The 26,356-nt window shown below is 43.0% G+C and overlaps 2 protein-coding genes across 2 annotated transcripts in view; both read left to right on the forward strand.

Moving 5' to 3' along the window:
* The window catches only part of LOC106610087 (zinc finger protein 662), a 246,124-nt gene that overhangs the window by 175,988 nt on the left and 43,780 nt on the right, over positions 1 to 26,356 (forward strand). The window lies entirely within an intron of this gene.
* LOC106610068 (zinc finger protein 184) lies at positions 979 to 19,749 on the forward strand. Its single transcript, XM_014209203.2, has 7 exons — positions 979 to 1,460; positions 3,130 to 3,260; positions 5,855 to 6,031; positions 13,072 to 13,233; positions 13,614 to 13,725; positions 15,510 to 15,637; positions 17,161 to 19,749. The coding sequence occupies exons 1-7, from the start codon at positions 1,199 to 1,201 to the stop codon at positions 18,214 to 18,216; spliced, it is 2,028 nt and encodes a 675-aa protein (XP_014064678.2). The 5' UTR covers positions 979 to 1,198; the 3' UTR covers positions 18,217 to 19,749.

A 26,356-nucleotide genomic window follows, 5' to 3' on the forward strand; every position in this document is an offset into this window, starting at 1 on the left:
ACATAGAACACAACCAGTGGACTGAACCACCTCAGTCCTGGTGGTCATCAGAGAGATGGATGGTCCAGTCAGGGATCCAGTCTGCAGCACAGACCCTTCCCAGTCTCAGTGCAGGGATGAAGCAGGGCCTGGGGCTGGTAGAGATAGACCCTCCTGTTCCCATGATACAAACACCACAGTATCCATGATGAACAGAGCAGGTCACCCTGGGCTTCAGCCTTCAGAGAGAGCTGTGGGAGACCCCCCTGGTGGGAGTCTAACAGCAAGTCTGTCTTCTCCTTCAGGGTTTCGTCTAATGCCTGGTGAATGGGTTTTTCCACCTGAGGGAGCTAGCTCCTGCTTCTACCTTCTCTGATGTCACTCGGTCACAACGTGGGAGGCCGAGCATTAGGACGGACGTCGACAAGCCGAAAACCTGCCCCACCTGTACAGCGCGTCACTAATGCGAACTATGTGAAGGCACACCAGACCGTTCACACCAAGGAGAGGCCCTTAAAGTTGCAAGCTGTGTTACAAGAGCTTCTCCTTCCGGAGTAACCTTACCAGACATAGGAGTGTCCACAATGGGGAGAAATCGTAGCACTCTGGCTTGAGATGTAAGCACTTCTGGGAACAATTCTTTACCGGAAATATTATAGTTATCATGTGAAGGGTCTTGGGTAAGAGGGGAATTAACCACATACACCTCATTAACCCTTTGTTAACATATACTTTGAAACAGGCTTGTGTAAATACCTGTTTTTAAGCAACAGTAAGCCTAGACTAGAACAAGCACTTAAATATTTACCTACTGAGTAGATGGAATAAAGTAATTTTATTATTGTATTTTATCACACTGTTCGTTCTTAACAAGTCTGCTCTGAACTTGAAAGATAGTGATCATGAATAGGAGATTTGATATGTAACGTAATAAGCAGTACCGTATTTCAAAGAACAAAGCGCATACCTTTTTCAGTTAACAGACTTTGAGCTATGACGCCAACCAATAAGATATTTTCTCTTCAGTGTAAACGGAAGTAAACAGTTTCCCAAAACAATTATCACGATAGCGTTGTTAGTATTGTTATTTAGACGTTTATTAACACATTTCAACTCAAAATATGCTTAACTGCACCGCATTACATACTTACCTCAGGTAGTGTTTACTTCGCGTTGGAGACAGGACTTGGTTGGGTAAGGTAGGTAAGGCTAGCTAACAATGGCTAACTGTATGGTTTTTCATACTCAAATAGCCTCCGTCTTGGAGGTGCTAGCGAATGCCGCTGTGGCTGACATCTGTAAACTCGTAGACGACGACTATGCAGTGTTTCGTTTGGAAATTACTCAAAGCCAGAAAGAAAACAGGGCATTGCGGAGGAAACTACAGCTGCTGGAACTGAAGGTAGCACGGGAGCGCGCAGAGAGGACCATTCGTCCTAGAAGTGTCAAGATCCTCGACCGATACAGAGGAATGGCAAGAGGTACATTTTGCAGCAGGCCGAGGTTGCGCTGCTTGTCGCCCCATTCCCCTCTGCACATGTGTGACCTTAGATGTGTTAAACACATACTGTAGAATAGATGGTTAATTTCTTAGGGATAGACCCCTTTTTTTTTACATTTTCGCCTAAATGACATACCCAAATCTAACTGCCTGTAACTCAGGCCCTGAAACAAGGATATGTATATTCTTGGTACCATTTGAAAGGAAACACTTTGAAGTTTGTGGAAATGTGAATTCAATGTAGGAGAATATAACACAATAGATCTGGTAAAAGAAAAAACAATTGTTTTTTTTTCTACCACCATCTTTGAAATGCAACAGAAAGGTCCCTGTTCCAGCCATTACTCTGGTTGTAATTCCGATGGTGTCCACAAGAAGACAGCAGTGTATGTGCGGATAATTTGAAGTATGAGCGAACTACATGACATTTAGTATGAAGTCACCCAGGTACATTTGGTCAAATCGTGAAGGAGACATTTGCATTCATATTACATTTTTCTGCAAGAATATCGTAAAATCTGTATACTTGGACTTTGATTTAGCTTTTCCAGTATTAGTAGCCATATTAAAAGTTCAACATTTGCTAAACAACCAGTTTTCATAACTCTGAATATTCGTATAATTTTTGTCCAAAAGGAAAAGGCATGCTATCGTACAAGGTTAGTAGCTACATTTTACGACAGATAAAAGGTTTGCTCTCGTAAAGCCCAGCTCATTGGCTATCTAGCTAGCTTTGTTTGACCCTGATTGGTCAAATTTGACAACGTTAGAGTTGTTCAAGTGAAGACCATGAAGGCGTCGCTCTCTGACCAAATATGGTGTCCTATAGGATATACAACACCCCAAATGATATAGTGAAGTCTTGTTACGTTCTAGGATCTCTGAGGAATACATACGGACTCGGATTTGACTGGTTGAAACAACTTTTAGGGTTAGATTTTCACAGATTCCTTTCTTTGCAAATTGAACAAGTGGAAATACAAAATCCATCGTGCATGCTATATGGACCTTTTTAGGATATGAAAAAGGATTTTATCTAACAAAACGACACTTCATGTTATCTCTGGGACCCTTTGGATAATAAATCAGAGCAAGATTTCAGACTGTAAGTACACATTTCACCTTCAGAGGTGAATTTATCAAACCTATCGTGGTGAAAAAAGTGTTATGTTTAGGAGCTTTCCTCAAACAATAGCATGGCATTTTTTTGCAGTAATAGCTACTGTAAATTGGACAGTGCAGTTATATTAACAAGAATTGAAGCTTTCAGCCGATATAAGACACTTATATGGTGACACAAGGCGCTGCATGATTTACAACTGTCCAGTTGATGGGACTTAACCAGAATTGGGTGTTGGTCAGTTTTTTTATAGTATGCAATAACTCCCCTGATTACTTGGTTGTCTTGCGCAAAGACACTCATATTATAACCAGATTCTTGTTTTCTGCACTTCATATTATTTACCCAATGAAAACAATGTGATGCATGGAACATAATACATCAATCAATAAATAGTATATCAAGAAGTTATGAGAAGTGTTACCTTACATCCTTGCCAACTCTAGACATTATCACTTGTTTACAATATACCATTGAGCATTGACAGTACCTAACCTAACCACCTCTTTTCCCCCAATCACTCTCTCAGGTGAAGGACATCTTACTGGAGGCCACAGGAGGGTTGTGAAGCCAGCTGAACACAATACATGGAGAGATGACCAACCAATCTCTGTTGATGAGGGGAGTGGAACCTCAACCCAGCACTTTATCATGATAGAGGTTAGTGTAATAGTATTACATCAAAATTACAGTTACTTTGTTAATCAAATGTGGCCCACTTATTTCAGAAAGGCTGCCCTCAGCTATTCACTTGCTTACATGTATCTGCCATAGGGGAGCTTGTGAGACTTCTCTGACGCAGTGTTTTCGCGGCAGTCATTTATCTATGGTGTTCTCTTTACCTACTTGGCTTGTTGTTGTGTGTTCTATGCGAGAGAGATATTCCTCTCAAGGCGCATTCAAGTTATGAGTGCCATAGGGAGGGAAACATGAATTCTGCTAAGCAGTCAATGCATAACAATTCTTGCAATCACCGGGAAAACAGCAGTTTTAATGTTAAATGGCCTTTGTTAAAAATAGGGGATCCCAGTTTTCCATTCCAACTTTATTTATTTCTCAACTCCTTAGCGAACTGCACCATTTTAAACCCATAGTTTTTAACAGTGGCATGGTTAAGCACATTACCACTCCAATTCCCTGTGAGTGTATCGGGGAGAGTGGGGCTAAATGTAACACGGGTCAATTGTATGGTAACTTGGGGTAAAACACAACTCTTCCTCTAAATATTTTTGGGGAGTGACTTAAAAAAATAGTGATGAGACAGATAACATTTTTAGTTGAGCAAGAGTAGTGGCAACCAGGGAAAGTGTTGGGGGTGAAATGGTGACATGAAATGGTTTCTGGGGGGGGGTTACTCCAAGTTACAATAACAGGTAGACCTACATTATATTCGCTGTGTTTATTCAATTTTTTGGGGATTTAAAATTCAGCAATAGGATGCTAACTATTTAAAAGATAATATTTGGGATCTAGCTAATGATTAGCCCAATAGGGTAAATGCAGATAGGCAACCCCATGCTTCAGCCTATTTGTTTATAGTCACTATGCTCCATCAGTTGGGCTACAGGTGATAATGCTTATTACTAATAGCACATTTGATACTATGGACAATGCATAGGCTATATTTATGGTCCAATATGTTAAAATAAAAAAAATTGTCAACCGGGAGTCGTCCTGTTATTTCGACCAATCAATTGGTTGAAATGTTGAAACTTATTTTTCCATATATAGACAGACATGTGTTTGAATAAAATGAACTACGTGTGCACTGAGCTTGTCTAATGCTTTAAGCACACTGTTTGATTAAATAATTAAGACACAAAAATGACTTAAGAAAGAGCCTGATGATCACACTGTGCTAAAGGAAATGACAGCGAGTGCCTGTGTGGCTGGCTCACGTAGTCTCGCTTTCCTCCCTACTGCAGTGAAAAGGTACCACAGCACAGCATGTGTTTATTGCGCTGTCCGTGCTGATGCTGCGAACTCATTTCAGGCATTTTGTTTCTTACTGAAAAGTTATTTTACCGAAATCCCTAATTTGTTTAGGAAAAACATTCCCTCAACGCTTGCTTTCTTTACGTGAAACATGTAAGCATCGCATGCGACCAATATGGCCTGACCTATAGCCTATCATAATGACGTAATTCAATTGGTTATAACAAACTACAAACACAGTAACACGTGACAGCAAAACGGATGCGGAGGACGTGAAAAATAAACTTGAAATGGGTGAATGTTTACTGGTTGCTCAGGAGGTAAACGGGAAGTCAGATCTGTGGAAGACATTTGACCTAGTGGTGGAAACGACTGGGGATCAAGAATAATGAGGGTCTAGGAGCAAGCGTTGCATAAATATTATGTGTGCCAAACAGTTGCTGTTAGATTACAATATCATTATTTTTTTCTGACAATTTGGATCAATGTAAACATCACAAAATAATAACACTAATGATTTAAAAAGCCTTTATTACAGCATAGCAAAGATTACAAACAGCCGAATCTGTGAAATTGCTTTATGCAACATTTTGCTGTTGCACGAGGCTTGGTGCCAAAGGTATCAGTAGGCTATTAAACAAACACTCAAACAGGCAACAGAAGCACAATCTGTCTTCTTTCTGTAGATATACAGTGAGGGAAAAAAGTATTTGATCCCCTGCTGATTTTGTACGTTTGCCCACAGACAAAGAAAGGATCAGTCAATAATTTTAATGGTAGGTTTATTTAAACAGTGAGAGACAGAATAACAACAAAAATATCCAGAAAAACACATGTCAAAAATGTTATAAATTGATTTGCATTTTAATGATGTTTGACCCAAGTTAATCAATGTAAAGGATTAAATGTCAGGAATTGTGAAAAACTGAGTTTAAATGTATTTGGCTAAGGTGCATGTAAACTTCTGACTCCAACTGTAATATAACCACATACAACTTCTGTATCACGTCTTAGAGTAATGGACAGTGTCGTCCCCGTGGCCTCCACAATGGATTAGTCCACTGAAACAGGTGCGAATCAGACAGGTGTCTTGTGCACCATGAAATTAAAAACATTTAGACTGCTCGACTAAAGAAATCTCGGTCGACCAACAGCCTATGTGGCAAATTTCTGGAGGTATAAATTATATTTTAGATGGTGTCAGCATAATTTTACTTTCATTCATTTTGGATTAGAATTCAACCTTTTCCCCCCACTGCTACGACATTGTTATCCAATTCTACTCATGTACCTTTAATAAACTCCTCTCTTCTTGTCAGTCTGAAGATGCAGAAGTTGCAGGTCCTGGAGGATCGTCTCTGGTCAAGCAGGAGAGGACTGAGGGAGAGGATCCACGACACAGCAGAGACATCCAGGCTGGAGCAGCGGCACCCCCTGAATCCATGGAGGACCTCACCGCCTTACCCCAGCCCAGGACCCGACACAGCATTGCGGAGGTCAGTGGAAAGCCGAACGGCGTCTTCAAGACAGAGACGAACACAGAGAATTTAATTGTAACACAAAGGCTCTTACACACAGGATCTGACCTCAAGTCAGACCCAGGGAGACTGGGCTGTCCTCCAGCTCCTGCCTCAGTGTATTTACTTTATGGTGACTCGAGGACAGTTAATTCCCATCTGGACTCAGGTGACGCGTTTGAGACTGGCAATGATCCATCTTGTTCTTACGCTACAGAAATGGGCCCTGGCAACATGCCCTTGGGTTTAGAGACACAGACTGATCTGTCTAGAGGGGACTGGAACCTGTACAGTAGTAGTGTATACTCTGAAGGGTGCCTAGATAAGGGGAGGTTATAGTGGTAGATGAGGTGACTGTGAAAGTAGAGGGTGACGCTCCTCCCACATGGAATGCAGATACTCACAGGGCTGAGATTTCTTAGACTACAGGAAAAGCTTAGAGACAAATCGAAATGTCGCGACCCACTCCAAATTTACACACACTCAGGGATCGCGACCCAGTGTTCACGTCAATTGGGCCTTCCCATTCACATAGCTGCTTCCTTTTCGATCAGGTATTGAACTCAAACGAAAGGGCTAGAGCCCAGGTTCAGGAAGGGGGAGCAACATCAGGCGGTAGTAAAAAGAAGCAGTTCCTTTGCATGTTCTGTAACAAAGGCTTCAGCTGCCCCCAGAAGGTGGAGATCCACCAGAGGGTCCACACAGGGGTGAAACCCTTCAGCTGTACCCAGTGTCACATGCGCTTCGCAGAGTCTGGCACACTGAAGAGGCACCAGAGGGTCCACACAGGGGAGAATCCTACAGCTGCCCCCGGTGTGAGAAGTTCTCCCATCAGCTGAAGATGCACCTATAGGTCCACATGGGAGAGAGGCCGTTTGCCTGTGCGCACTGCGGGAAGAGATTCTCAGAGGGGAGCTACCTCAGGATACACCAACAGAAAAAACATTCCACTCTATAACATAGAAAGTAACCATTTGATTCCATTGCTTCTGATGTTTAGATCAAATCCTGGATTAAAGACAAATATTCATTTTCATTGTTCTCAACAAAAAAGATCCACAAATTCATTTGGATTAACGATAGTAACAGATTTGAATATATCTGCGTTGAATTTTTTTATCCAGACATTGTGTGATATATAAGCCTAAAAAGTCTGTTACATATTGTGTAGGCTATATGATGTTCACAAATGCCTATTTCATTACTTCCATTTAACTACTTTAATGTTTTCCAATACACTTTTAATGAGTATATTAAGGCAGTTTATCAAGTCCATGCAGATTTTTAGTTTAAACATGACCTGTATGTGTTGATTTCATATAGTGTAATTTAAAACTTGTTCATGTTTTAATAAACACAAAATGAGACTTCTGAGCAGTTCCCCCATGGTTATATCTGCAGGGCAGGTTTAAGGGTCATGAAATGTTGTGTGGTTGATGGCGGGTGGTTTGAATAAAGAGAAAACGCTAGCTTTAAAAAATCCATCATGTTTAATTATTGTGTAATTTATATCTATAGGGTACATTTAGCCTAAAATAATTAAATTAAAACCTATCTGGCTTTAGTGTATAAGCCAAAGTTTTAGCCTACACGCAAAAACGGGCAGAAAAAAAATTAAAGCTGCAACAACTTTTTGAGCGACCCAACCAAATTCACATAGAAATGTGTTATCTAGCTGTCATTCTCATTTAAATCAAGTTTAAGAAGCGGTAGATATGTTCTATTTGCGCTATTTCTATGCTTCCCATTAAGTTGCGTTTTTGCGTCTTTACGTACGTTTTTTACACCAGCTTCAAAAAGCTGTAAATACAACATTTCTGGTTATGGAAAATATATTTCTCAGCGGTTTAGATGCGACAATGAATATCTTCACTATAATTGCTTGTTTTGTCACAAACTAAAATTAGGCGAACTACTACTATAGCAACCAGGAAATGGCAGAGCGATTTCTGCATAGTCCATCTTTTAACGTTAACCCACGGAGGCTAAAAGCTGCGAAATGAATTGTTGAAAATTAAGAGAAGGGAGGGCATGAAAAGTAATGTTTGGGAAGGATTTGGTGAAGTGGTAAAAGAGGATGATAGCAGTGCCGGCTATGTTATGCGTGATGATTGTGAGGCGCTATACAAATTTGACAGTTACAAGACTGGGACTTCAAATAGGCCTATGGCAGGTCAAGGGAACTATAGCCTACTGTTCAGATGGGTTCAATGGAAACTGAAATCTGGACACTGACTGTAGTTCCTTAACCTCTCACATAGCCTCAATATTAACTCCTGCAGAATTACAGTGCCTTTGGAAAATATTCAGACCCTTTGACTTTTTCAACATTTGGTTACGTTGCAGCCTTATTCTAAAATTGATTAAATAGTTTCCCCCAATTTACACACAATACCATATAAATGACAAAGGAAAAACAGGTTTTTAGAAATGTTTGCAAATTTATTATAAATAAAAATATCACATTTATATAAGTATTCAGACCCTTTACTCAGTACTTTGTTGAAGCACCTTTGGCAGCGATTTCAGCATCAAGTCTTCTTGGGTATGACGCTACAAGCTTGGCACACCTGTATTTGGGGAGTTTCTCCCATTCTTCTCTGCAGATCCTCTCAAGCTCTGTCAGGTTGGAAGGGGAGCATCGCTGCACAGCTATTTTCAGGTCTCTCCAGAGATGTTCGATCGGGTTCAAGTCCGGGCTCTGACTGGGCCAATCAAGGACATTCAGAGACTTGTCCCGAAGCCACTCCTGCGTTGTGTTGTCTTGGCTGTGTTCTTAAGGTCGTTGTCCTGTTGGAAGGTGCAACTTCAGCCGAGTCTGAGGTCCTGAGTGGTCTGGAGCAGGTTTTCATCAAGGATCTCTCTGTACTGTGAGTGGACCAAGTCATTTGGTGTCACTCTAAAGTGGAAAGGTGGAATAAACAAGTCCAGAGTAGGTTTTCTTGATTCAACACAGTTTTCTATTGAGGGATTTCTGACAATACAAACACTCCAACACAGTCAATGAGAATCTCCAAAGGAACAACATACATCTTCTTTAGATGACACAGGATCACATTACGATTATCTTCAAACTATAACAACAATCACATATTCATCACCGTCTTAATGGCTCTTCATGGATAGCACCTCGCTCCGTAGCCATTCTCCAAAGATAGTTTATCTTCCTCCTTTCTTGCTGGTTCCATCCTCTCTCTTGTAGGGGAAAGAGAATATCTCATTAGTACCGTCAGCTGTGCTTAATTGACTCTGGTTACCTTGTCTCACATGCCTTGTTGGGCTACTATCCGTGAGCCCAGCCTGCCCTCTGGTGGTCCTTCCACAGTACTTTGCTCCGTTCATCTTTGCCTCAATACTGACTAATCTCCCAGTCCCTGCCGCTGAAAAACATCCCCACCGCATGATGTTGCAACCACCATGCTTCACCGTAGGGATGGTGCCAGGTTTCCTCCAGACTTGGCATTCAGGCCAAAGAGTTCAATCTTGGTTTCATCAGACCAGAGAATCTTGTTTCTCATGGTCAGAGTCCTTTAGGTGTCTTTTGGCAAACTCCATGCAAGCTGTCGTGCATTTTACTGATGAGTGGCTTCCGTCTGGCCACTATACAACAAAGGCCTGATTGGTGGAGTGCTGCAGAGATGGTTGTCCTTGTGGAAGTTTCTCTCCACAGAGGAACTCTAGAGCTCAGAGTGACTATCGGGTTCTTGGTCACCCCCCTGACCAAGGCTTTTCTCCCCCGATTGCTTAGTTTGGAACTAAACTAAGCAATCTGGCCAAACTTCTTCCATTTAAGAATGATGGGCACTGTGTTCTTGGGGACCTTCAATGCCGCAGAAATGTTTTGGTACCCTTCCCCAGATCTGTGCCTCGACACAATGTTTCTGAGCATCCTGTTTCTGAGCATCTACGGACAATTTCTTCGACCTCATGGCTTGGTTTTTGCTCTGACATGCACTAACAACTGTGGGACCTTTATATAGACAGTTGTGTGCCTTTCCAAATCATGTCCAATCAGTTGAATTTACCACAGGTAGACTCCAATCAAGTTATAGAAACATCTCAAGGATGATCAATGAAAACAGGGTGCACCTGAGCTCATTTTCGAGTCTCATAGCAAAGGGTCTGAATACTTACAGTACCAGTCAAAAGTTTGGACACACCTACTCATTCAATAATTATTCTTTATTTTTACTCTTTTCTACATTGTAGAATGATAGTGAAGACATCAACATTATGAAATAACCCAAAAAGTGTTTAACAAATCAAAATATATTCTATGTTTTAGATTCTTCAAAGTAGCCACCCTTTGCCTTTGACAACTTTGCACACTCTTGGCATTCTCTCAACCAGCTTCATGAGGAATGCTTTTCCAACAGTCTTGAAGGAGTTCCCACATATGCTGAGCTCTTGTTGGCTGCTTTTCCTTCACTCTGCGGTCCAACTCATCCCAAACCATCTCAATTGGGTTGAGGTTGGGTGATTGTGGAGGCCAGGTCATCTGATGCAGCACTCCATCACTCTCCTTCTTGGTCAAAGAGCCCTTACACAGCCTGGAGGTGTTTTGGGTCATTGTCTTGTTGAAAAACAAATTATAGTCCCACAAAGCGCAAACCAGATGGGATGGCGTATCGCTGCAGAATGCTATGGTAGCCATGCTGGTTAAGTGTGCCTTGAATTCCAAATTCATCACTGACCGTGTCACCAGCAAAGCACTATCACACCTCCTCCTCCATGCTTCACGGTGGGAACCACACGTGCAGAGATCATCCGTTTAACCTACTCTGCGTCTCACAAAGACACAGCAATTGGAACCAAAAATCAAAAAATGTGGACTCATCATACCAAAGGACAGATTTCCACCGGTCTAATGTCCATTGCTCATGTTTCTTGGCCCAAGCAATTCTATTTTTCTTATTGGTGTCCTTTAATCGTGGTTTCTTTACAGCAATTCGACCATGAAGGCCTGATTCACGCAGTCTCCTCTGAACAGTTGATGTTGTGATGTGTCTGTTACTTGAACTCTGTGAAGCATTTATTTGGGCTGTAATCTGAGGTGCAGTTAAATTCATTAGAGTTATTATTCTCTGCAGCAGAGGTAACTCTGGGTCTTCCTTTCCTGTGACGGTCCTCATGAGAGCCAGTTTCATCATAGCGCTTGATGTTTTTTGCGACTGTACTTCAAATCAAAGTTTATTTGTCACGTGCACCGAATACAACAGGTGTAGACCTTACAGGGAAATGCTTACTTACAGGCCCTAACCAACAGTGCAATTTTTAAGTAAAAAATATGTATTAGGTGAACAATAGATAAGGAAATAAAAAACAACAGTAAAAAGACAGTGAATAATAACAGTAACGAGGCTATATACAGTAGCAAGGCTATAACAGTAGAGAGGCTATATACAGGCACCGGTTAGTCGGGCTAATTCAGGTAGTATGTACATGTAGGTATGGTTAAAGTGACTATGCATATATGATAAATAGAGAGTAGCAGCAGCATAAAAGAGGGGGTTGGGGGGTGGCGGGACACAATACAAATAGTCTAGGTAGCCATTTGACCTATTTAGGAGTCTTATGGCTTGGGGGTAAAAGCTGTTGAGAAGCCTTTTGGTCCTAGACTTGGCGCTCCGGATACCGCTTGCTATGCGGTAGTAGAGAGAACAGTCTATGACTGGGGTAGGTGGGGTCTTTGACAATTTTTACGGCCTTCCTCTGACACCGCATGGCGTAGAGGTCCTGCATGGCAGGCAGCTTAGCCTCAGTTGATGTACTGGGCCATACGCACTACCCTCTGTAGTGCCTTGCGGTCGGAGGCTGAACAGTTGCCGTACCAGGCAGTGATGCAACCAGTCAGGATGCTCTCGATGTTGCAGCTGTAAAACATTTTGAGGATCTGAGGACCCAGTTTCCTTTAGGGGGAATAGGCTTTGTCGTGCCCTCTTTACGACTGTCTTGGTGTGTTTGGACCATTCTAGTTTGTTGGTGATGTGGACACCAAGGAACGTGAAGCTCTCAACCTGCTCCACTACAGCCCTGTCGATGAGAATGGGGGCGTGCTTTGTCCTCCTTTTCCTGTCGTCCACAATCATCTCAGTCTTGGTTACGTTGAGGGATAGGTTGTTATTCTGGCACCACCCGGCCAGGTCTCTGACCTCCTCCCTATAGGCTGGCTCGTCGTTGTAAGGTGATCAGACCTACCACTGTTGTGTCGTCTGCAAACTTAATGATGGTGTTGGAGTCGTACCTGGCCATGCAGTCATGGGTGAACAGGGAGTACAGGAGGGGACTGAGCACGCGCCCCTGAGGGGCTCCAGTGTTGAGGATCAGCATGGCAAATGTGTTGCTACCTACCCTCACCATCTGGGGAGCGGCCCGTCAGGAAGTCCAGGATCCAGTTGCAGAGGGAGGTGTTTAGTCCCAGGATCCTTAGCTTAGTGATGAGCTTTGAGGGTATTATGGTGTTGAACGCTGAGCTGTAGTCAATGCATAGCATGCTCACGTAGGTGTTCCTACATGGGGGGGGGGGCTCATTCTGATTGGCTGGGACTGGCTACCAAGTGGGTGGGCCTATGCCTTCCAAGGCCCATCCATGGCTGCGCCCTGCCGTCATGTGAAATGCATAGATTAGGGCCCAATTTATTTCAATTGACTGATTTCCTTATATGAACTGTAACTCAGTAAAATCTTTGAAATTGTTGCATTTTGCATTTATATTATTGATCAGTATAGTTACAGATAAGTTGACTAACAAATAGCATACCAAAATGTGGGAAGGTATAAGCAGAATCAGGCAAAAAACAAAAACACCCCCTGTCAATTTTTTGTTGTTTCCGTCTCTGACTGTAGCCTATAGCGCATTTTCTACATTTACGTGTTATGGCTGGGTGCGGGGCCTCTGATTTTCACTTTATTACATATGGTCAGGAGGATGGGGTGGGTTATTAGCAATTGCTTGCTGGTGCGAGTGAACAAACCCATACACCAATGTCTGTGTAATTTGTACCACCTCTCTCTTCCAGGAGGAGGGTCTGAAGGGGCTACTGGGGAAGGAGGAGGGGTGTGAGGAGGGTCTGGGGAACCCTGAGTGGACCATGGTCATGGAGGACAACCAAATTACACCTCCTTCTAAACCCACAGAGGAACCAGCTGAGCAACACAGGACCACACGCAGTCTCACTGAGGTGAGCCCACTGTGAACTACTGTCTGAATGGTATTAGGTCAGGGCCTGTATCCACAAAGCCTCTCAGAGTAGGAGTGCTGATCTAGGATCAGTTTATTCTTTTAGATCATAATGAATAAGATTATATGGAAAGATCCTCGATTAGCACTTCTACTCTAAGATTCTTTGTAGATATGGGCCCAGGTCTTGATTGATTTTGTCTTAAGTGTGGGACCATGCCTTTGAATTATCAAACCATTAAAGAGTGTGAAGTAATCCAATCAACTAACATGTTTGCATAGTATACAATTTGCATGCATTGCCCAATCAGAAGATGCTCCATAGCAGGGTGCTCATATCATATTTCTTGATCCAACATCCTCTCACTCTATCTCTTACAGTCAGTAGACATGGAGGATGGGAAGCCTGATCTGCTGCTGGTCAAAGAGGAGACAATAGAAGGTGGATCAGAGAGCATTAATCTGCTGAGTAGACTAAAGATGGGGGAGCAAGGTAAGGGAGAAATACATATAGCCTACAGTCGTGGCCAAAAGTTTTGAGAATGACACAAAAATTAATTTTCACCAAGTCTGCTGCCTCAGTTTGTATGATGGCAATTTGCATAAACTCCAGAATGTTATGAAGAGTGATCAGATGATTTGCAATTAATTGCAAAGTCCCTCTTTGCCATGCAAATGAATTGAATCCCAAAAAAACATTTCCACTGCATTTCAGCCCTGCCGCAAAAGGACCAGCTGACATCATGTCAGTGATTCTCTCGTTAACACAGGTGTGAGTGTTGACGAGGACAAAGCTGGAGATCACTCTGTCATGCTGATTGAGTTTGAATGACAGACTGGAAGCTTCAAAAGGAGGGTGGTGCTTGGAATCATTGTTCTTCCTTCCTCAACCATGGTTACCTGCAAGGAAACACGTGCCGTCATCATTGCTTTGCACAAAAAGGGCTTCACAGGCAAGGATATTGCTGCCAGTAAGATTGCACCTGAACCAACCATTTATCGTATCATCAAGAACTTCAAGGAGAGCGGTTCAATTGTTGTGAAGAAGGCTTCAGGGCACCCAAGAAAGTCCAGCAAGCACTAGGACCGTCTCCTAAAGTTGATTCAGCTGCGGGATCGGGGCACCACCAGTACAGAGCTTGCTCAGGAATGGCAGCAGGCAGGTGTGAGTGCATCTGCATGCACAGTGAGGTGAAGACTTTTGGAGGATGGCCTGGTGTGAAGAAGGGCAGCAAAGAAGCCACTTCTCTCCAGAAAAAACATCAGGGACAAACTGATATTCTACAAAAGGTACAGGGATTGGACTGTTGAGGACTGGGGTAAAGTCATTTTCTCTGATGAATCCCCTTTCCGATCGTTTGGGGCATCTGGAAAAAAGCTTGTCCGGAGAAGACAGGGTGAGCGCTACCATCAGTCCTGTGTCATGCCAACAGTAAAGCATCCTGAGACCATTCATGTGTGGGGTTGCTTCTCAGCCAAGGGAGTGGGCTCACTCACAATTTTGCCTAAGAACACAGCCATGAATAAAGAATGGTACCAACACATCCTCCGAGAGCAACTTCTCCCAACCATCCAGGAACAGTTTGGTGACGAACAATGCCTTTTCCAGCATGATGGAGCGCCTTGCCATAAGGCAAAAGTGATAACTAAGTGGCTCGGGGAACAAAGCATCATTATTTTGGGTCCATGGCCAGGAAACTCCCCAGACCTTAATCCCATTGAGAACTTGTGGTCAATCCTCAAGAGGCAGGTGGACAAACAAAAACCCACAAATTCTGACAAACTCCAGGCGTTGATTATGCAAGAATGGGCTGCCATCAGTCAGGATGTGGCCCAGAAGTTAATTGACAGCATGCCAGGGCGGATTGCAGAGGTCTTGAAAAAGAAGGGTCAACACTGCAAATATTGACTCTTTGCATCAACTTCATGTAATTGTCAATAAAAGCCTTTGACACTTATGAAATGCTTGTAATTATACTTCAGTATTCCTTAGTAACATCTGACAAAAATATCTAAAAACACTGAAGCAGCAAACTTTGTGGAAATTAATATTTTTGTGTCATTCTCAATCCTTTTGGCCACGACTGTACATATAGTAATATACAATATCTTCAATGGGAATAGATGAACTGCTTGGCTATTTTTGAAATCAATACAACTTGTATTTACATACAAAAACACACATTATAGTCTATGAACTGGACCAGGTAATGGACAAACAAAACCCTCCATATGTAGTTTTCTGCCGTGTTTTTAAAGTCTAACCTCTTCCTGCAGGTGGTTGGCTGGAGGCTAACAGAGGAGACTGGACGACTATCTTGGATTCCCAGACCCAGACGGGTGCAGCTATGGGCCCAGGGGATAACATCACCGAGCAGGGCTTGACCAGAGGCGACATAGTGGAGGTCAGTGGATGGGACAGCGTCCTCAATTCTGGGCCGGGGAACAACACTGTTAACCACAACCAGAAACACAAAACAACATATCCATGACAACAGACTGGCTGAGACTAGAGCGAGGCGTATATTAGGTCTGCGAGGATGGGGAGGTGTCTGTATTCAGCGGGAGAGAACAGACACAGACTCGGCTAGCGATGCTCCGTCCTGCTCCTATAGTTGTGATTCAGAGAGACTGATGGGGCCTCAGGTTAACCCCCTAACAGGTGCTGCCTTCAGCCTGCCTTCTATAGGATCTATCAACTGGAACATGGACCCCTGCAACAACACAGAGAGGAGCTACCTCAGGATAACCCAGCAGAAAATGATTAGTGTATGGTGATATGTAGTAATAATAATACATGTATTTCTTTATTTTATATAGTGCTTTTCATACAGAATGTCAGTCTCTTTTAAAAAACAAACTAAAACAAATTCAGGGAGCTGGCAGTTCATGGGAGAGGGTCTTCCACAGCTAGATGATGATGCAGTTCAGTAAAGGAGTAGCTTGATTGGAGGTGGCATCGATGGTACAGCCAGGGAGGGAGACACATCAGTCAGACAGGCCCGGAGTTTTCATCATGCACCTCTGTCTCTACAGTTCACAGCTCCTCCTCCTCTGTAGGTAGGCTGGAACATCCACCACTGAATGTGTAGCCTCCATCTGGGTGATGTATCGGCAGCAATAAGTGCCTGAGAGACCACCACACCTGGGCAGTAATCAGCAACAGTCGAGCCTGTGTCATCCCCTCACACCACAGTCCACATCGTTCCATGTAGTACTAGTTAGTTAGTAGTTAATTCTGTTGGTTGTGGATGTATAAGGAACTGGATGAGGTGAACTGAGGAAAGATTGAGTATGATGAGGCAGAGTAGATGATATGGTGATGGTTGGTGTGATGGTGTCTGTAAAAATGCTTCACTGATGAAGAGTGACAAAAGTTGACCCTTTAGTTTGATACTGATGTTTTATAGTGAGTTAAGGATAGTGCCTTAATTTATGTTTACTTGACATAAAATAGTGAAGCTGTGTGTGTAATGTAATGTTGAACCTTTTCCGAAGTCCTCAAAATTTCATTTTATCAAACCAAGGGTGCCATATTTACAGAAAAATGTATATTACCATAGTGAGAAAAGTTATTCTACTTGTCACATGCATGGTTTTGTGCAATAAAAGTACTGCACTTCACGTTATGACCATTTAGTTGAAATAAAATAGAAACTTGACTGTGCTGACTGACAATCTTTTTTAAAATAATTGCAGGGACTGAGTTTACTTTCTCAGTCGAACCAAAACATTATACTTAATTCTTGAATCAACACAAATGGAAATGTTTTATAATAAACTCCAATCGCTACATATTGTTAGGTACTTTAATTACTGTTAGAGATGGGCTTGAGTGTGGTTTTATAATATCATGTCATGTTTGTGTGTACAACAAAGACTTTCTTATATAAACTTTCATGCTTTTCTGTTCAATTTGTCTTTACAGTCTGCAATTCATGAGGACCTGCTGATATCCAATGTTGCTGGCGGGATAGAGTGGACCTCTGAAGGGGCTGGTGTCAAACCCTGGACCCGGATCTGGACCCTGGATCAGGAGCCTTCGCTCTTCCATCCCAAGTCGGAAACAGGACCGAACCACGAGGGACAGAGACTCCACCACCACCACACAGAACACAACCAGTGGACAGGTGAACTGAACAACCTCAATCCTGGTGGTCATCAGAGAGACAGAAGTTCCAGTCTGCAGCCCAGGCCCTTCTCTTCACAGTCTCAGTGCAGGGATGGAGCAGGACCTGAGGCTGATAGAGATAGACCCTCCTGTTCCTATGATACAAACACCACAGTATCCATGATGAACAGAGCAGGTCACCCTGGGCTTCAGCCTTCACAGAGAGTAGTGGGAGACACCCCTGGTGGTAGTCTAACAGGAAGTCTGTCTTATCCTTCAGGGTCTCGTCTAATGCCTGGTGACTGGGTCCATAGAAGGCCTGGGTCAAGCCTTCCTCAGGTACCTCATGGTTACCCCACCATTACAGACCGAGTCAGGATGGGCGTTCACCACAAGATGTACTTAACCTATAACACAGAGCACCATCCCAACAACACCCAAACAATGGCTAGAGGTCAAGGAGGGAGCTCAAAGACTAACCACCTGAGGTTGGTGACTCCTGCTTCTTCCTCCTCTGGTGTCATTGGGTCACAACGTGGGAGGCAGAGCATTAAGACAGACGCCGACAAGCCGTATGCCTGCCCCACGTGTGGGAAGTGCTTCGCTGAGGCGAACTATGTGAAGGAGCACCAGACCGTTCACACCAAGGAGAGGCCCTTCAAGTGTAAACTATGTTACAAGAGCTTCTCCTTCCGGAGTAACCTTATCAGACATAGGAGTGTCCACAATGGGAAGAAACCTTTCAGCTGTACCCAGTGTCATATGCGCTTCTCCCACTCGTCCAACCTGAAGAGGCACCAGAGGGTCCACACAGGGGAGAGCCCTAAAGCTGCCCCCAGTGTTAGAACAGGTTCTCCCACCAGAACCAGCTGAAGATGCACCTGAAGGTCCACACCGGAGAAAGGCTGTTTGCCAGGAAGATGTTCTCAGAAAGGAGCTACCTCAGGATACACGAGCAGAAAAACAATTCCACTCTATAACATAGAATAGAACCATTCCACTCGATAGCTTCTGACGTTTAGATCAAACCCTGCATTAAAGACAAAGATGAATTTTCATCGTCAGCAGAAAAGATTCAGACACATTTGAAATAACTAGAGTAGCAGATTTCAGTGTTGAATTGGGTAAAATACTGCATCCAGACATTGTGTGATATTTAAGCCTAAAAAGTATATTACATATCGTTTTTGTACTGTGTTCACAAATGCCTATATTTTATCAAGTTCATCTATATTTTCTGTTGAGATATTACACTGACATTTTTGTCATTTAGCAGACTTAAAATGTGTGCATTCTTAAGAAATGCATCTTCAGAAAGCTGGGTAAGACAACCACAACACAGTCATAGCAAGTACATTTTTCCTCAAAGTACTTCATACCTTCAGAAAGTATTCACACCCCTTGACTTTTTCCACATTTTGTTCTGTTACAGCCTACATTTTAAATTGATTAATTGTCAAAGTGGAAATGTGTTTTTCGCAATTGTTTTAAGTCAATGAGTATTCATGCCATTTATTATGGCAAGCCTAAATAAGTTCAGGAGTTAAACTGTGTTTAGCAAATCACAAGTTATATGGACTCATTCTGTGTTCAATAATAGTGATTAGCATGATTTTTCAATGACTACCTCATCTCTGTACCCCACACATACAATTACATGTAATGTCCTTCAGTTGAGCTGTGAATTTCAAACACAGATTCACACACAAACACCAGGGAGATGTTCCAATGCCTCACAATGAATGGCACCTATTGGTAGATGGATTTTTTAAAAAGCAGACATTTAATATCCGTTTGAGCATGGTGAATTTATTAATTACATTTTGGATGGTTTCTCAGTACACCCAGTCACTACACAGATACAGGCAACCTTCCTAAGTCAGTTGCCGGAGAAGAAGGAAACCGCTCAGGGATTTCACCATGAGGCCAATGTTAACTTTAAAACAGTTACAAAGTGTAATGGTTGTGATAGGAGAACTGAGGATGGATCAACACCACTGTAGTTACTCCACAATACTAACCTAATTAACAAAGTGAAAGAAGGAAGCCTGTACAGAATAAAACTATTCCGAAACATCCATCCCGTTTGCAAATGTGGCAAAGCAATTCACATGTTATGTTTGGTGCAAATCCAATAAAACGCATTACTGAGTACCACTCTCCATATTTTCAAGCATAATGGTTGCTGCATCATGTTATGAGTATGCTTGGAATCGTTAAGGACTGGGGAGTTTTTCAGGATAAAAAAAACAGAAAAAGAATGGAGCTGAGCACAGGAAAAACCCTAGTTCAGTCTGCTTTCCACCAGACACAGATTATTTCACCTTTCAGCAGGACAGTAACCCAAAGTACGAGGCCAAATCTACACTGAAGTTGATTACCAAGACGACAGTGAATGTTCCTGAGTGGCCGAGTTACAGTTTTGACTTAAATCTACTTGAAAATCAGGCAAGACCTGAAAATAGTTATCTAGGATTGATCAACAACCAATCTGACAGAGCTTGAAGATTTTTGAAAATAATAATGGTCAAATGTTGCACAATCCAGGTGTGCAAAGCTCTTAGAGATGTACTCAGAAAGACTCACAGCTGTAATCACTACCAAAGGTGATTCTAACACATTGACTCAAGGGTGTGAATACTTATGTAAATTAAATATTTCTGTATTTTATTAATACATTTGCACACTTCTAAAAAAAACATTTTCACTTTGCCATTATGGGGTATTGTGTGTAGATGGGTGATAAAACAAATCTATTTAATCCATTTTGAATTCAGGTTGTAACACAAAATGTGGAATACTTCAAGGGATATGAATGCTTTCTGAAGGCGCTGTATCAGCAAAATCTGTGCTAGTAGGAAGAGACATTTAAATGTTTTGGTGGTGGGAAGGGGCACCATGGGATTCATTTAAGGTACTCTTTGAAGAGGTAGGGTTTTAGGTGTTTTTGGAAGATGGGCAAGAACTGCTGTCCTAGCTTTAAGGGGATGCTTGTTCCACCATTGAGCTGCCAGGATAGAGAAGAGCTTTGACTTGGCTGAGTGGGGAGCTGATCCCCATTAGGGGTGGGACGGCCAAGAAACCAGAGGTGGCAGAGCAGAGTGCTCAGGTTGGGGTGTAGGGTTTTAGCATAGCCTGAAGGTAGGGAGGGGCAGTTCACCTTGCTGCTCTGTAGGCAAACACCATGGTCTTGTAGTGGATGCAAGCTTCGACTGGAAGCCAGTGGAGTGTGCGGAGGAGCAGGGTGGCATGGAAGAACTTGGGAAGGTTAAACACCAGGCAGACTGTGGTGTTCTGGATAAATTGCAGGGGTTTGATGGCACAAGCAGGGAGCCCAGCCAACAGAGAGTTTCAGTAGTCTAGACGGGAGATGACGAGCCTGGATTAGGAACTGCACTGCTTCCTGTGTGAGTAAGGGTTGTTCTCTACGGATGTTGTAGAGCATGAACCTGCAGGAGAGAGTCACTGCTTTGATGTTTGCAGAGAATGTCAGTGTTGTCCACAAGGTTCTTTGCACTCTGGGGAGGTGGACACCGTGGAGTTGTCAACCATAATAGTTGTGTCACGAACAGCAATGCTGCTGGGTTTTTCACGCTCAACAGTTTCCCATGTGTATCAATAATGGTCCACCACCCAAAGGACATCCAGCCAACTTGACACAACTGTGGGAAGTATTGGAGTCAACATGGGCCAGCATTCCTTGTGGAACATTTCGACACCTTGTATTGTGCACCGACGAATTGAGGCTGTTCTGAGGGCAATGTTTTGTACACTCAGTGTATACTTAAATATACCTACACATACCCACACACTAACAAACACCTACTGTACACGTCAAAATAGTTTAGTCAGGTTTGTCTGACTTTTGACTTTGTATAGCTGACTCATTTACCCACATCATAAGTATACTGCTCAAAAAAATAAAGGGAACACTTAAACAACACAATGTAACTCCAAGTCAATCACACTTCTGTGAAATCAAACTGTCCACTTAGGAAGCAACACTGATTGACAAATTTCACATGCTGTTGTGCAAATGGAATAGACAACAGGTGGAAATTATAGGCAATTAGCAAGACACCCCCAATAAAGGAGTGGTTCTGCAGGTGGTGACCACAGACCACTTCTCAGTTCCTATGCTTCCTGGCTGATGTTTTGGTCACTTTTGAATGCTGGCGGTGCTTTCACTCTAGTGGTAGCATGAGACGGAGTCTACAACCCACACAAGTGGCTCAGGTAGTGCAGCTCATCCAGGATGGCACATCAATGCGAGCTGTGGCAAGAAGGTTTGCTTTGTCTGTCAGCGTAGTGTCCAGAGCATGGAGGCGCTACCAGGAGACAGGCCAGTACATCAGGAGACGTGGAGGAGGCCGTAGGAGGGCAACAACCCAGCAGCAGGACCGCTACCTCCGCCTTTGTGCAAGGAGGAGCAGGAGGAGCACTGCCAGAGTCCTGCAAAATGACCTCCAGCAGGCCACAAATGTGCATGTGTCTGCTCAAACGGTCAGAAACAGACTCCATGAGGGTGGTATGAGGGCCCGACGTCCACAGGTGGGTGTTGTGCTTACAGCCCAACACCGTGCAGGACGTTTGGCATTTGCCAGAGAGCACCAAGATTGGCAAATTCGCCACTGGCGCCCTGTGCTCTTCACAGATGAAAGCAGGTTCACACTGAGCACATGTGACAGACGTGACAGAGTCTGGAGACGCCGTGGAGAACGTTCTGCTGCCTGCAACATCCTCCAGCATGACCGGTTTGGCGGTGGGTCAGTCATGGTGTGGGGTGGCATTTCTTTGGGGGGCCGCACAGCCCTCCATGTGCTCGCCAGAGGTAGCCTGACTGCCATTAGGTCAGACCCCTTGTGAGTCCATATGCTGGTGCGGTTGGCCCTGAATCCAATTGAGCACATCTGGGACATCATGTCTCGCTCCATCCACCAACGCCACGTTGCACCACAGACTGTCCAGGAGTTGGCGGATGCTTTAGTCCAGGTCTGGGAGGAGATCCCTCAGGAGACCATCCGCCACCTCATCAGGAGCATGCCCAGGCGTTGTAGGGAGGTCATACAGGCACGTGGAGGCCACACACACTACTGAGCCTCATTTTGACTTGTTTTAAGGACATTACATCAAAGTTGGATCAGCCTGTAGTGTGGTTTTCCACTTTAATTTTGAGTGTGACTCCAAATCCAGACCTCCATGGGTTGATAAATTGGATTTCCATTGATTATTTTTGTGTGATTTTGTTGTCAGCACATTCAACTATGTAAAGAAAAAAGTATTTAATAAGATTATTTCATTCATTCAGATCTAGGATGTGTTATTTTAGTGTTCCCTTTTTTTTTTTGAGCAGTGTATTTACCATGATGGATTTGATACAGAAAAATCCCTCAGTCACTTTGATAGGTGACAAAACATTTTTTGAAAGGAAACTCTATCGTTTGCCTCACATCTTAATTAAACTCGCAATAAAAAAAATAGTAGACTTGGAAAAGCATTACTCTAGTTGAAAATGAGCAGAAACAAACATTTACAGAGCAAAAAGGGAAGATTTGAACAGCGTTAAAACATGAGTATAACAGCTTACTACGATCTAATTTATAAATGCGTCGCACAAGAGTAACATACTATTCTCAGGGGGAGATTGCTAGTAGACTTTTGGCTGCAAGGCTTAAGCTAAATTAAGCCTTTTCTTGTATCAATACAATTCAAACACCATCTGGTAAGATATCACATGACCCAACAGAAATTAATGATATGTTTAGGCAATTTTATACATCAGAGGTTGACCCTGATCATAGAGAGATGACACATTTCTTATCAACATTCGAAGGCCCCAAACTCAATAGAGGGCAATCTGAATTCCATGATTCCCCACTTAGTCATGAGGAACTCAGGAGCACATTAACATCTATAAGAAGAGGCAAATCACCAGGGCTTGATGGTTTTCCTCCTGAGACGTTTCTTGAAATATGGAATATTGTGGGGCAATAGTTCTTCAATGTATTTGAAAAATATTTTCAGCTCTCCCTTTCGATAACTCTCCCTTTTTGGGCTTCCGAGTGGCGCAGCGGTCTAAGGCACTGCATCTCAGTGCTAGAGGCATTACTACAGACCCTGGTTTGATTTCAGGCTGTATCATAACCGGCCGTCATTAGGAGTCCCATAGAGCAGAGCACAATTGGCCCAGCGTCGTCCGGGTTAGGGTTTGGCCGGGGTAGGCCCTCATTGTAAATCATAATTTGTTCTTAACTGACTTGCCTAGTTAAATAAAATTAAAATAAATAATTAACCACTCAGCGTGAACGGTTATGTCATTCTCTGATCCAGTGGAAACGTCATAAAATAGGCCTACCTGATTACTTCTTATCCCTTGCACAAATAGCCTACAGCGGTGTCTGTCTCGACCTCGCTGGTGCAAGAGACTGAGGGCCCCAAACATTCTATACAGTGTTGCAAGTTTGTAAGTCGCTCTGGATAAGAGCATCTGCTAAATGACTAAAATGTAAAATGTAAATGTAAGTTTGATATCGGGGCTTCGGGCTGGACCCAAGTTATTATACTGAACAATTTCTAAGATTTTACTGAGTTACAGTTCATATAAGGAAATCAGTCAATTGAAATAAATTCATTAGGCCCACAGAGAGAGAACTACTCCTTAAAACTTCTTCAGGATTGGTGGGTCCCCTGCGGGACGGTTGAGCTAACGTAGGCTAATGCGATTAGCCTGAGGTTGTAAGTAACAAGATCATTTCCAAGGACATAGACATCTGATATTGGCAGAAAGCTTAAATTCTTGTTAATCTAACTGCACGGTCCAATTTACAGTAGCTATTACAGTGAAATAATACCATGCTATTATTTGAGGAGAGTGCACAGTTTTGAACATGAAAAGTTATTAATAAACAAATTAGGCACATTTGGGCAGTCTTGATAGAACATTTAACAGAAATGCAATGGTTCCTTGGATCAGTCTGAAACTTTGCACATACACTGCTGCCATCTAGTGGCCAAATTCTAAATTGCACATGGGCTGGAATAATACATTATGGCTTTTCTCTTGCATTTCAAAGATGGTACAAAAAAGTTTTTTTTTTCTTTGTATTATCTTTTACCAGATCTAATGTGTTATATTCTTCTACATTCCTTTCACATTTTCACAAACTTCAAAGTGTTTCCTTTCAAATAGTACCAAGAATACGCATATACTTGCTTCAGGGCCTGAGCTACAGGCAGTTAGATTTGGGTATGTCATTTTAGGCAAAAATTGAAAAAAGGGTCCGATCCATAAGAGTCTGAGTGCACTTATTTCTCATTTGCCTGAACGAAAGCCTGACTGGCCTGAGTATGCGTGTGCCGAGCCTTTTGCCAAATACAATTCTTGAGGTGGAGTAACTCTGCAAGATCACGGTCGAACCAGGGGCTGAACCTGTTTTTAATTCTCATTTTCTTTATGGGAGCTTGTTTGTTAACAATACCACTGAAAATATGAAAAAAAATAAGGTCCAAGCGTCTTCGCGGCCAGTTCATGAAGGAAGGCGTGCTCATTACAATTTTTTAGCAAGCATCTATGACAAATCAGGACAGGTCATTTCACTGAGCAGCCATTATGAACACAGGCTGTAAAACAGTGACCATTACAGAAAACACCAGACTGATACCAATCAGGATTATTTGTGAGGATAACATTGAGGAGAGTAGCTTTTTCTGGGTGTTTGGAGTTATATCTTGTGGGATTGGTAATAATCTGAGAAAGATTTAGGGAGTCCCATTGCTTTAGGACTTGGTCAGGTGGTTTAAGCATGTCCCAGTTTAGGTCACCAAGCAGGACAAATTCAGACTTAGTGTAAGGGGCCAGGAGAGAGCTTAGGGCAGGTAGGGTACAGGCCGGTACTGATGGAGGACGATAGCACCCAGCAAGAGTCAACAAAGAGCTATTTGAACGTTTAATGCTTAAAGCCAGCAAGTCATATTGTTTGGGGACAGACTTGGTGGAGACAACCGAGCACTGAAGGTGATCCTTGGTAAAGATTGCCACCACCTTTGGAAGATCTGTCTTGCCGAAAAAGGTTATAACCAGAAAAGGTTAACATCAGTATTCAAAACACTCTTCCTTAACCATGTCTCAGTAATGACCAACCCATCTGGATTGGAGCTGTGAACCCACACTTTCAATTGATCCATTTTAGGTAATAAGCTTCTAGTGTTAACGTGCAGAAAACCCAGGCTTTTACGAGAGCAGAAATCAGTGAAGCAGATATCAGAGCACAAGTCAGAATTGGGGCTGGCAACAGTAGATGGGTCAGAGTGTACATGCACATTTCCAGATATCATCAGCAGTAATACAATCAAGGCACGGCATAGGACAGGGAGAGCTCTGCAGTGATGATTTATGACATCTGAATGCATCAGATGGCAACAAGATCATATTGTACAGCATTTTCATCAGGTAACATGAATACAAAGCCGGCGAGAGGTGGTTAGAATAGGATGGGAGTCCAAAAGTCTGTGTAACCAATAGAGAGTCAGAGTCCCGAGTGTGGGAACAAACATAGTCTGTCCCACGGATGGGTAAACAAAGTTTGTAATCAACAAAGTATGCAGGAGTCATGAGGTAAATAGCTAAATACATAAGAAAAAATTAAATATATAACGACTTTGGGCTAGCCATTGTAAGTTCAGAGTCACTCGCCCCAACAGTGCGTGAGTGCTGTAGGCGAGCGAAAGCTCGGGAGAGAGGGGTGAGTGTGGTAGGGATACCTGTACTAGACAGGGGAGACAGGCCAGGGCAGACAGTGAACAGATTTCCAGGTGGAATCCAAGCAGCACTGCAGCAGGCAACGGGAGTAGGTGTCACACCCACTTGGGAGAAGCTTTTATTTCTGGAGGCAGATTTCTTGTAGAAAATGCCAGTGAATGATCTTCAGCATGTTAAATGTGCAACCAGAGGGAACAAATGCTGGACCACCTATACTCCACACACAGAGACGCATACAAAGCTCTCCCTCGCCCT

Source organism: Salmo salar, chromosome ssa08 (genome assembly GCF_905237065.1).
Source record: "Salmo salar chromosome ssa08, Ssal_v3.1, whole genome shotgun sequence".
Taxonomy (NCBI): Eukaryota; Metazoa; Chordata; class Actinopteri; order Salmoniformes; family Salmonidae; genus Salmo; species Salmo salar.

Bases quoted from the DNA above. Each gene is read 5' to 3' on its own strand.
- LOC106610068 (XM_014209203.2), top strand. From the start codon at position 1,199: ATGGCTAACTGTATGGTTTTTCATACTCAAATAGCCTCCGTCTTGGAG. The intron at 3,261-5,854 runs GTTAGTGTAATA...TCTTCTTGTCAG, and splicing joins AGCACTTTATCATGATAGAG to TCTGAAGATGCAGAAGTTGC. The intron at 15,638-17,160 runs GTCAGTGGATGG...TTGTCTTTACAG, and splicing joins CCAGAGGCGACATAGTGGAG to TCTGCAATTCATGAGGACCT.